At 35.2% G+C, this 12,247-nt stretch overlaps 1 protein-coding gene and 1 non-coding gene across 2 annotated transcripts; one reads left to right on the top strand and one right to left on the bottom strand.

The window, feature by feature from the left end:
- The first annotated feature begins 2,739 nt into the window (after nucleotides 1-2,739).
- Nucleotides 2,740-2,811, top strand: Trnat-ggu (transfer RNA threonine (anticodon GGU)). The gene has a single exon. It is a non-coding gene; the product is annotated as a tRNA-Thr (tRNA).
- Nucleotides 2,812-6,622: 3,811 nt separating this feature from the next.
- Nucleotides 6,623-11,879, bottom strand: LOC123565353 (glucose dehydrogenase [FAD, quinone]-like). The gene is made up of 2 exons (XM_045359221.2): nucleotides 11,750-11,879; nucleotides 6,623-8,367 (listed from the first exon to the last, which is right to left on the bottom strand). The coding sequence occupies exons 1-2, from the start codon at nucleotides 11,877-11,879 to the stop codon at nucleotides 6,623-6,625; spliced, it is 1,875 nt and encodes a 624-aa protein (XP_045215156.2).
- Nucleotides 11,880-12,247: the final 368 nt, after the last annotated feature.

Below are 12,247 nucleotides of genomic sequence, written 5' to 3'. Positions count from 1 at the left end.
CAATTAAATTAAATTTGAATTAAATTAAAACATGGTAATTACGTCACTCCTTTGTACTCTCAGTACTGTAATTTCAATATTGGACTGCTTTCAATGGGACTCAGTACAGTATTTTCCAAGAGGAGCCCAATATTTTGTTTAATATTGGACAGTTTATTTAATATCATACGGCACGAGGAAAACGATTAATATACACATTCTATTCATTCTATTCATTCGTGTAGTCTCCAATATTTAGCAATAGTTGAATTTCATACAAATACATTACTGTAACCCACTGAAAGAAGTCCAATATTATAACACAGTACTGATTATGTCGTAGGGTAAAATAGTGACACCTGTAAATCCTTAATGTTTTAGTTGTTTTATTTCATTTTCCCCGTTAATGTCCTGTCTGGTGTTCCGTACTTTTACCAAATCCTCCAATATTTATATATAGTATAAGGGAAGTAAATCATCGCCTCCTTTACTAATCTTACTAATATTTATGCATGTGACTTATTCCAACCAATCACGATCTGGTCACTCATAAATGGTCAATGTTTTGAAAACGTTTATTTGTTGTTACTGTGCAAATAAAACCAAATATCTTTGGATATATTCTACATATAGTCAGGTAATTAACATTTTTGTACTTTGTAATAATATTTCTTGATGTAACTGAAATTCTGTATTGATATTTCATGTATTTAATGAATTATTATAAATTACTGTGTTTAGAGCGGTCAGTTACGCGCCACCACACCTATTGTACTAGCATTTAGGAGTGACCTGTCGCTTTTATTAATAGATTTGAAAGGTTACTGGAATAAACCACTTCAGTAAAGGGGTACCCTACCTTTTTATAACTTATTTTATAATAAATATTTATATGACTGCCTCTTCGACAATTAGACGCCGTGGTGCAGTGTAAGCGTGACTGTTCTAGAATCTAACTTTTGTGAGTTCGAATTACAACGGAGATCAATATTTTATTTTCATTTTATATTTTTTTCATTTTATATTTTGGTAACATGCATTTAAAATGATAATAATGTTAAAGATGTATTCGTATGGATGGATCCGTACCCGTAGATACTTCCTATTTGAATTGAATTACTTGTATCATTTTGCTATTTTCGCATATAACATAGGTTTTTCAAATATCTTTTTGATTGTGAATTATTCAAAACATGGTTGACATAGCTCTTGACAATTTGGTCGACACTGATTCGGATAAAACTGACACCGCCAGCGAGTGTGAGGATGTTCCATTGGGCGCGTGTGTTTGAAATGTATTGAATATATTGAACTTGTATGAATGAAATTAAAAATGAAATTGAAGTGATGAAATAAAATGAAATAAAAAAAAAAAAACGTGAAAAAAATATAAATACACATGTAAAACAAATTCAATCATAAAACAAATCGCCCTATGTGGGATTCGGACCCACAGCCTCCTAATCGCAAAAGTGAAATCACTAGCAAGACTCCGCAATTCTACCAACTGAGCTACCAATGCAATTTCAATCCGTTTAGTGTTTGGAATATATTTATAGTTTTAGATAAGTCAAATATCTTTCAAACCCTTATTTAATAAATGGAACAGTCTGGAAAATCCAAATCTAAAAATAAAAGCGACAGGTCACTCCTAATTGCTAATAATGCTCGTTTGTTTACCTTTTTGACAGCTGTCATCTGTCAAATGATGATTGTTATTTCTTGTTTATATTTACTATTTGTTGTTTTATATTTTCAGAGTACATCTATGATAGTAATGAAATCATATTGAACATTATTATTAAACCCATAATTGAACATTAAAAAATCTTTGTCATCCGACCCACCCCCACATACAGCCATGTAGCCAAGTCATCTACAACTATAAAATACTTGAGCTAGTTGGGAGCAAGAAGAAGGGTGACAAATGGCGCCCAACATGGGACCGTGACGGCATTACACTGGTTAGTCTCCGACACCTGTAATTGCTTATATATAAAGTACCCGCTGAGGTAGCAGTTGGTAGTTTCCAGCCACAGATTCGAATTGGCCAGGGTCAAAATCTGTCATTAGAGATAAAACCTTGAAGTGAAGGCTGTTTTGATGTTTGAAATATTTGTTGATGTGAGTTTGTGATTAACAAGTTTAAGAATGGTATGTTGCAGAAATTCTGGCAGATACGAATGTAAGCTTGATGGCATCATTTTCATATAAATGCTTGAAATGCATATATACCACTATCAGCATTGAGCGTCTCGTGAACTGTCAAATGTCATATAGGCCTCACACAGTTGAAAATAGTGAAAAAAGTAATCGGTAGACAGGTATTTTTGTCCAGCTCTGCAAGTAATACTTGAAACTGAGTACAGAATGCAAGTGGCCATTTGGCTCTATCATTTCCCCTTACATTTTAAGGCCAGTTGGAGATATTGCTAATTTGGGCTGAAATGTCATGTATTTTCGCGGGCTGAAATTATCTTTCAGGTGGCTTGTGGATTTAAAAATCTATGCTTTGTATGAAGTTTACTATGTATTTTATTTTCTTCTTCAAGTAAGATGTAAACCGGTATCTTTTTATTTTCAGGTCTGCATCTCGTAAGATATCGGAAGCCGTCTGACTTGGCCACATCGCTCGGAAGTCCGAAGTACTAGAAAAAACCGCCATCTGCTACCTGAAATTCGAGGACGAATTTCAAAATGGTGGGGAAATATGTCACGGTATAGAACTTGAATATTTAAACGGGGAGAAAATGTGTAGGCGGCCGGATAGCTCAGTCGGTAGAGCATCGGAACGGTATTCCGAGGCCCCGGGTTCGAGTCCCGGTCTGGCTGCACATTTTTCTCACCCTGTGACAATAACAAAAAGGAAAATTAATATTTCATCAAAGTTTTATGTATAGATGCCTAATCAATATGGAAGTAATCGCAAAATATCTTAAATAACATTATACAATTCTTTGCATGCGTCGTCGTAGTCCTACTCCCTAAACGACACATTGCAAGAGAAACAACCTCCCTTGAAAAATATTGAATATGTTTCCAGTTTTAAGAATTGTGTGAGAATTTGATTCCTCTCTGCATAAAAAGTCAGTTTTAGCTGACCAGTGATGATAGATGATAGAGGATGTACTCCAGTAGGTTCCTGGATTTCGCGACGAGGAAGGGCCTAAATTGAAACTGAAAGAAATTGTAGGAACAGCGATAATGCTAAACAGTGAATTGAAGATTATTTAAGTAGAAACAGTCAGTTTTTATGGCACTATCTGAAAAACATTTAACTATAATGGGCAACTGTTGCCATCTGCATATGGTAAATTATGTATAAAACACACTCACACACAAACGCACGCACGCACGCACACACACACAAAACGCCTATACGATGAATAATGTCTTTTTTGAAAATAATGTCTATTTAAATCAATGATAAGTCTGATTTCAAAGAAATAAAATGAGGAACATTCATTTACATACTGAAGTTTGAAAACATTAAGATATTTTTAGAAGATTTAAAATGGCAATTGAGTACAAGAACAAGTGGAAATATTTAAACAAAGTAGATAACTATCATACATTGTTTGAAACAAAGAACTCTTTATATAAAAAGTTCATAAATCTATTTACATTCAAGTGTTTTTTCCAATTTCTGTTCATAAATTAAAAATTCTCTTCGTATGATGTTGTTCTATTTTGCCTATTTTAATTACCTTCTTTATCCAAAGAGCAATTCAAATAACTGTTAATGATCACGTAAGATCTTTTGTTGCCACTCTCCATTTAATTTTGATTTAAAGTTTTACTCTTCACAGAGCATTGTATTTCATACTTACATAAATATAATTTCAGAACAGGTAACAAAGATTGATTGAACTTTTTTCGACTGTCTGTGGTCTATTTCGTAGGATTCGCAGGCTTTTTTCACTTAAACATGTTTATACAATATACAAACACGTACGTTCGATCTCGTTTTGTGCAATGTGGTATACATATATTCTGTAGAGCAATGATCTATGAAGTATGAAACTTCAGGTGAAAAGTCATTGTAACGGCAACAACACTGTAGTAACTCTCGCATTGTTTAGAAAAGGTAGGAACGGTTTCAGTGTTTGGAAATTGCATTTTATAACACAAAATTAAAATGGGACATGGAGTAGATAAATAAACACATAACGTATATGTTTCAATGCTGCCTTCTTTGAAAAAAAAATCAGTTACCATGGTTACAAATAACTATAAGAATAATATGAAAAAGTGTATCCATCAGTTTTGACTTATTGTTCAAAGAAGTGAGATTTTAGCAGGCTTTTAAAAGCAGCCAGCATGTCAACTCTCTAATCTTGATTGAAGGGAATTCAAAAGATTGGAAGCAGTGATTGCTATACATTATGTATTAGTCTTTGGCTGAAATAGTGACAGCGTGTCTTGTTACCTGTCACATTAGGTTTCTAACTGGTCTATACGCTTCTATCATATCCCTTATTTAGGCAGAAGTCTCATTGTGTAGAGTCTTAAAGGTGTGAGTCAGAACCTTGTACTGTACCTTGTAATTCACTGGTAACCAATGGAGCACATTCCGTACCGATGTAATATGATTGTGACGGGACGGCCTAGTGACAACTCCAGCTTCTGTGTTCTGGATTGTTTGTCAAGTGTTCTGTCATGATATATTTAGAAACGTTTAGTTTTCACCATATTTTAACATGCACGTAAATGCGTTTTACCATGCTGTTTTTATGCAACGAAAAAGATCAAATATATTTCATTACACAGCTATACGAAAACACACTAACCTGACTTAGTAGCAACAATTTACAATATTGACATGTCAGCTATATTATTTAGATAATATAAAACGATGACTGTGTATTTTTTGTGACACTGCCAAATTAAGTGTACCTATGCATTTAATTACATCTTCACTTTTCGCTGACGGTGAATTACAAATAATAATCGGTAGTATGTATCTTATTACCGTTTGTTGACATTCAATATCACATAACGTACTGATAAAATAACATTTTTTTTCAACAACATTATGCGTGATAATAAATAAGCTTCGCAAGTTATATTCTACAATCCCGACGAAAGTTTACAAGATCTGATCTTTTTCTTTAAACTGCATTCAATAATGTTTGAAATGTCAGCAATTATAACCCCAATTTAGGTTACTTTATTCTTTATTTAGGTCTAACTATAAATCGTCGTAAAACGTTTATACGGCAACTTCATCTACACCATAGAACAGATCCTACTTTTTTACTTTTGCTAAATCTGATTTCATAATTTAAAAGTATGTCTTAGAGATTTTTTAAGGAAAAAACAGATCAATAAATTTTAGCATGCTGCCACATATGATTCTGCCTTTGCGACCAGTGCAGACCAAGATCCGTGCAGTCTGATAAAAAAATCTATAAGACGTTTACGCAAAGAACAGTATTCTGGCAGTTCGTATGAAGTGCAAAAATTGTGATCTTGTTGGGCATTATGTACAATACTAGCATTAGCATCATAAAGAAAATATCGATGAAAGTAAACATTTATGATTTTTACAAATCATTTGAAATGCATGTGGTACTAGACATTCATAGTTGAGCCGTGCCATGTGAAAACCAACATAGTGGGTTTTGCGACCAGCATGGATCCAGACCAGCCTGCGCATCCGCGCAGTCTGGTCAGGATCCATGCTGTTCGCTATTAGTTTCTCTAATTCCATTAGGTTTGAAAGCGAACAGCATGGATCCTGACCAGACTGCGCGGATGCGCAGGCTGGTCTGGATCGATGCAGGTCGCAAAACCACTATGTTGGTTTTCTCATGGCACGGCTCATTTATTTATTGTATGGAACCATTTTGATTAACAAGCTTGTAATAATATAACTTAAATATATACGGCTACTTTTCATACATACAATGTACAATAATAATTATAAAAAATCATGAAAGACGTCTAATGTGCGCATATCTTTCACACACAAAAAAATGTATTACAGTTAAATATCATACATATTATATTGATATCTGTTGAAATAACTCAATATTTGAGTAGTAGCATACAATTATATTTCTATTATTAGCTATACATGTACTTGTTATGAATTATTTAAACCTAGTACTCAGCTGATGCCTACAGACATGTTTAACTTTTAATGTTCACATAGATAATATGAAGTAGTTGATCATATTTTCAAATGTAAGTCCATAATTACCAGCTGATCAGTGTGTATTACATGTTACACATAAACATAGTCATACAAATATAGACATGAGCGTTCGAATACGTAGGTCGGTCAATCCATCAATTGCGCAAGCAAACTGAAGTTCATAACTTTCTATGGAACCAATATGGCGAACTCAAATATTCTGAATTATTCTCGTTCTTGATAATTTTCACAGTCCCTCTTTTAAGTAAATAAAATACTAAATATAATCTGGAAAGTAGATCCTTCGGAAGCACCGAGAACAGTGCAAACGTTGAAAATTGCAGACTCGGTTTGATTGTCTGTTCATGAGCAGTAATGGAAAATGCTACACTGCTCACGCCCCCCTAGCACCGGCTTAATACTCACTTTCAAAGGGTGTGGAAGATCGATCGTTAGAGCTTGAGTTTAAGGTTTAGTTTAGGACTTTAAATTTGTGACAAATTTTCAATTTCTCTCTTTCTTTAACATATTTGCGAATTTCTCAGCAATTGCAATAACCGGTGCATTTATATTTCCGGACGTCACTGCTGGAAATACAGAGGCATCGCAAACACGTAGATTCTTGATTCCATGAACCTTAAGGTCTACATTTACTACTGAAGTCGGATCATCCTTCCTTCCCATTTTACACGTGCTTGTTGAGTGATGGAAATTTAGTGCAATGTGATGTATCATGCATCTCCAAAAATCATCCGATCTGAATGTGTGATGAGAGCAGAACGACGCTTTATTAATGCTTATGTCAGCACCAATGCTCTGCAATGATTTCGTTGAGATCAACTTCTCAAACATACGGATACCAGCTAACAAGTCTTCTATATCTTGTTTGTCTTTCAAATGATTTGTATCCAATATTGGGCTGTCAAATGGATCAGTACTTCGTAAGCGCACGGTACCAGTGCTCCTTGGATGCAATAAAGCTATGATTGCAGAAAATCCTGGTATGTTTATATAATTGTTGATAAGCTCTGCTGCAACAGAATCGTTGTAATTTAAAAAGTTGTTATCACCAACAATAAAAGGCGGAAAAAACAGCTGAATATCCGGACGTTCTTTTCCAATTTTGGACTGGTCGATATGCATAAACGCTGTAACTTCACTAGTAGCAGTAAAAGGTCCTGTTCCAAATAACATATACTCTATTTTAGGCCGCGCACCGCTAAATGTGTCTATGGTAAGGCTTAATGATTGGTTTATTTTAGCTGAAAGGACAATACCAACATGGTCGTCAAATTTTTGTCCAACCGGTAGATCCGTTTCCACGGATATGCCTAAATCTTGCAAATGACGTTTTGGACCAACACCTGATAACATTAATAACTGCGGAGAATTGAATACACCTGATGATAATATTATGTCCCTTTTGGCCTTAACAAATTGTTTTCTTCCCTGCTTGATAAAATAAACACCTGTTGCTATTTTTAGTTCTAGCTGTATTTTTGTTACCAAGCTATTGGTAGAAATATCAAGATTTGGTCTTCTGCCTACTTTACCAAGGTACTCCAGTCCTGTACTACTGCGAACTCCGTTCCGAATGTTAGTTTGTACTCGACTAAATCCTTCCTGAATTTTGCCATTATAATCTGTTTCAGTGTAACCTGTTTCTTTTCCTGCATTCATGAAGTATTTCCCCAAGGGTGTTGAAAATACTCCAGATACTGCAATTGGTCCTCCGCTTCCGTGATATTTTGATGTTTTCAGACCGGGAATCTTTATATCTTCGGCTTTTTTGAAAAAGGGTAATAAATCATTGTATCCCCAACCTTTGCATCCATACTTATTTACCCATTCATGAAAGTCAAATGGGTTTCCTCTAGTATATACACAAGCATTAATAGCACTTGTTCCACCAACTAGTCTCCCTTTCGGAAGAACAGTCTTTTTGTCCTTCAGTCCTAAAAATATTCCGTTTTCCGTTTCGCTTTTGAACTGCCACGCTAGATCCGTTTTTAAAAAGCTTAAAGCTAGCCCTGGTATATGAATATTTTTATCATAATCAAAGTGATTTCCAGCTTCTAGAAGAAGAACACTATAATTTGCGTCCTCCGATAATCTTGACGCAAGGACGGAACCAGCAGATCCAGCACCAACTATGACGTAATCATATACGTCACTGATTTTGTCCGACACCAAAGATTCCCCGAGACTTGGTTTACCTGCATATCTCAAAATAAGTGAATAAGCCACCGCTAAAATTAATATAATGAAAGCAGTTAACTTAACGAATTCCATTTCCTTTTGTAGTCCTTATGAAAAATTTCAGGTAGTGATGCTTCAGTTTATTATTCAGAAATAAACACAATATTTCGTTTTCTAATTGAAATATTCTAATATACACGACTTATGTATCCACATGTATATTAATAGGTCAAATCTTAAATTTATGTAATATCTAGTAAGATATATGAAACTGCTAATGATCCACATGAATACTTTCCCGTTTCACATGAACATCCAACGACGAAGGGACTAAATAACATGTTAACTGCTATTCAGCAATATGTTATCATATGCACGTCATTAAGTGGAAACTAATCTTATCTATTTACACAGTCTGCCAATCAAGGTTATCCTTTGTGTACTTTGTTTTCTGTCCAATAAACGGAACATTCACAATATACTTGTTTACTTCATAAAAGCATGCCACTCGGTTAGGTTTATTTCCTTATGCACCAGCATGCATATTGGCAGTGAATATAAAGATAATTATGCATCTATGAACAGATGCATAACTCCACAAACTTGTTTTGTGATTTTTCGTGTAACTGAATATGTTGACATATAAAAGGTACAGTCGTGTATTGAATATTTTAACATAGTTACAGTTCAGTAGAGTAGTGCACTTTAATGTACAGTGCAGTATTGTATTTTAACAGATTTAATCCACATGATGTAGAGACCGTACAAGAGTCCTTCGTGTACTTTGATTTTAATAAAAAATACAGTGGTCGGTAGATCTAACGAGTTAAAATGTTAACAATTGGACTCTGTCTAAGAATATTTGGAAAGAATGAATGGCAGTCAGTCTTAATCATAATACTGATTGTCAGCGAATGCTAATGACTTCAAGTGATACAGAAAAGTATGTAGTTTTAAACTGTGATTTCCTTACGATTGAAATTCTCTAGAAGCTCGAAACATTATTGCTTAAAATAAACAAAACTCGATGTCTTTGCCGTTTGCCTGCTGCTAAAGGTCCAAAAATAAAAGAATCGCTGTAAGTTATATTTCACTGGTACTACTAGTTGCTAAGTTTATACTGTAAAACCCACGCCTGAGAAATTTGGGCAGTTTTGACAGATTAAAAATGTTGGCAAAATTTATGGTGGCATATTTCTGCCACGAGATAGCTAGGTAGCTATCGTATCGAGATAATTTGTAAACTTTCCAGGAAATGTGTGCATTTTTTTTTCTGAAAAAAAAAAAAAACAACAAAACAACAACATTTCAGCAATAAATAATATTTTCTAGATATTTTATTATTTCATGAAAACGTTTTAGGACAAAATTTCGCGTTAATTCGAGATGCTAGGTAACTATCACGATAATATTTCAAACTTTCCAGCAAAATTGTACAATTTTTTCTGAAAACATCATCGCAATAAATTATTTTTTATCGATATGATTTTTTATTTCCAGGAAACTTTAAGGTTCTAGGAGATAGTATGAAAACGCGTTTGGACCCCCTGATATTCTTTATGACGTAATTATGACGTAATATGTTTTATAGAATTTCATTGAATATTTTCCCGTAAGGCACAATTACACAACGGCCCAGGAAGTGAACCAATTGCTTGCAGGCTCGAATCTCGAGATTCTGGCCTTCAGTAGAGACATGTATCTTCCGAAGGGGGCTCATATTTCACTACATATTTTTAGTTTTGGACTCATTTATGATGAAAACAAGGGTTTTATCAATCTGGTCATATTTTTGTCCCAGGTCCAATACTTGTGCCTGTGCTTGGGAGACAGGTGGGCATTTAAGTGGAAGGGGTCATTTATATTAATCAACTGGTTATTGATGATGTTTATAGAACTAAAATAAATATATGGTTGAATTGATTTTCCAAGCTACGTGTAGATGGCATGGGTCTAAAATCTTGCCAGAACGGAAGTCAGACGAAATGGAAACGGTCATCAAGCCGTCCAGATTCATTTCAAATTTGCTAAAAAATTAAGCGGTTATGAGACACTTTTCTGCCCGCCATTAATTTTGTCTGGTCACGTGCTATAAATTTAAGTCCGTCATTTGCAAATAATACGGTACAGGTGAGCATTTTGGGCCATTTTTGACTCAGAATTTAGTGTCCTGAGTTTTATCGTTTCTATCATAGATACAACAGAATCGGCAGGCTGACAATATCGCATGGCAAAGCGCTAAGTATTTGCAATACATTCGCTCAACATTTCCCTGGAATTTCTCAAAATTAGATTTTTGTGTTTTTTTTTTTTTTTTGTTTTTTTTCGCGCTGGAATCAACGTAGATTTATACAATTTTCAAATTTACTGTCCCTTGCTTCCTTATTTTGATTTCTCGAGCCATTCGTTCGTATGAGCTAGTGAGCGAGAGTGCGGAGGCTCATAGTCTCGAATACGGATACAATAAGACCAAGAATCATCCACCTGTACAAAAAAATATATAACTGGCAACTGAAGTTAGAAACATGGGTTTAAAGTTTTGTATCTTATCTAGCAGTATTTTATCACAGGGTGAGAGAAAATGTGCAGTCAGTCCGGGGCACGAACCCAGGACCCCTCGCTTACAGGATGAGTGCTCTACCGACTGATCTAACCGCGGCTGCCGGACACATACGTCAGCAAGCCCGTTCCGTGACTCCCGAGTTCAGATGTTCCGTTCATAGCTCCAGTTTTTTGCAACGGAGCTATATATGGAGAATATAGCTCCGTGGGAGCTTTATACGGAAAGGTGCCCCGAATATAGCTCCCCGAGGAAATATAGCCGAAGCCGCGAAGGCAGCTATATAGGGTGTGTTGAAGCATTTCAAAAATAAAAATCATGTATTAACAGCACGCGAGTTGCCCTTGTTTGCACAGATTTTTCTCCCATTCATAAACGGGCGAATCCAGTAAAAAGTAGATTTTATGCAAGAATAATATTTCAAATGTGTTTGCCCTCAATTCACAATCAAATAGCATGGACTCTAAAATCAATATTTTTGTACATTCATTAATTATCCCCGTGAAACCAGTTTCCGCTGGTACAAGCATACATTTTGAAATAAACAATAGGCAAATACACAATTTCCCAAAATGTTTATGGAGTTTCCAAAAACAACATGTCCTGTTTGAGTAAATAAAGTTTAGCTTTTAAATAGGTCAATATACTTGATGTAAAAACAAAACAAACATGAAGGTACTCACTTGTGCTCCCATTTGATGACGTCACCTTATTTCGCCGATCATGTGATTATGTACAGTTACTCTCCAAATGTTTTTCCAAAGATTAAAAACAACTAACTGTTAACACACATACACTAAAGAACCCTAAAGGGAACAGTTAAAATTTCAATTGCTTGTTTTTCTTCATTTCTATATCAAAATAACACTAACAAGGTGTCCTATTATGTATGGCAATGTTACTCTTCTTTTTCTGTGCATGTAGGGCACAGGAAAGAATCGCACCTTCTGATACCACGGACTGGTGAGCAGAATCTAAGGTGGAACCATCTATCACAAACATCATAGCATGCCCACTGCACGATAGTGAGACTGATGCAATGTTTCAGTTCTTCAGGATGGAATCGGTTACAGACACAGCAGAATCTAGTTCTGTTGCTGAATCCTCCGAGTCTGATACAATACCAACATCTGCTCCAGATTTAGCATTCATCCCTGAAGTACTAGGTTCAGGCAAACATGGCAAAGTTTTTTGTTTAGGTTTTTTCACATTAACTTTTGGTCGGTTTTTACCAATACTACCTGGTTTAGTACTTAAGCCGGTGCTAGGGGGTGTGAGCAGTGTTGCATATTCCATTACTGCTCATGAACAGACTCAATAAAACCGAGTCTGCAATTTTCACTGTTTGCTTTGTTCTCGGTGCTTCCGAG

Source organism: Mercenaria mercenaria, chromosome 1, assembly GCF_021730395.1.
Source record: "Mercenaria mercenaria strain notata chromosome 1, MADL_Memer_1, whole genome shotgun sequence".
Lineage (NCBI taxonomy): Eukaryota > Metazoa > Mollusca > Bivalvia > Venerida > Veneridae > Mercenaria > Mercenaria mercenaria.
Note: the sequence above shows the minus strand (reverse complement) of the source record. Positions and strands in the feature narration are given on the sequence as shown.